At 68.4% G+C, this 364-nt stretch overlaps 1 protein-coding gene across 8 annotated transcripts in view; it reads left to right on the top strand.

The window, feature by feature from the left end:
- The window catches only part of QKI (QKI, KH domain containing RNA binding), a 348,918-nt gene that overhangs the window by 16 nt on the left and 348,538 nt on the right, over nt 1-364 (top strand). For all 8 annotated transcript variants that reach the window (XR_002099355.1, XR_002099356.1, XM_019526797.1 and 5 more), the window contains exon 1: nt 1-149. This exon is cut by the window's left edge. Coding sequence is in view for 6 of the 8 variants with exons in the window: in XM_019526797.1 (XP_019382342.1) it covers nt 8-149 (142 nt within the window). In the remaining 2 variants the exon portion in view is untranslated. The remainder of the gene's footprint in view (nt 150-364) is intronic.

The following is a 364-nucleotide window of genomic DNA, read 5'->3' as shown; positions in this document are numbered from 1 at the left end:
TTGGAATATGGTGGGGGAAATGGAAACGAAGGAGAAGCCGAAGCCGAGCCCCGATTACCTGATGCAGCTCATGAACGACAAGAAGCTGATGAGCAGCCTGCCCAACTTCTGCGGGATCTTCAACCACCTCGAGCGGCTGCTGGACGAAGGTAAGCCCGGCCCCACGCCGCCTCCCCCCTCCCCGGCCGGCCTGAGCCGGAACAAAGGGGAAGTGAGGGGCTGCAAGGCCCCGGTGGGGCGACCCTTCCCCAACGCAGTGAAGTTGGGAGGCGGCGCCTGCGGGACCGGGCGTGGGGGGAGGCTGTCCCGGGCCTGGCGGCCTCGGGCCGGGCCGGGCCTGCCCCACGGCGGGGCAGTGATCTCA

This window comes from Gavialis gangeticus, unplaced genomic scaffold (genome assembly GCF_001723915.1).
Source record: "Gavialis gangeticus isolate Ggan-Ray unplaced genomic scaffold, GavGan_comp1, whole genome shotgun sequence".
In the NCBI taxonomy this organism is placed as follows: domain Eukaryota; kingdom Metazoa; phylum Chordata; order Crocodylia; family Gavialidae; genus Gavialis; species Gavialis gangeticus.
The sequence above is the reverse complement of the archived record's forward strand: the minus strand, read 5'-3'. Positions and strand labels throughout refer to the sequence as shown.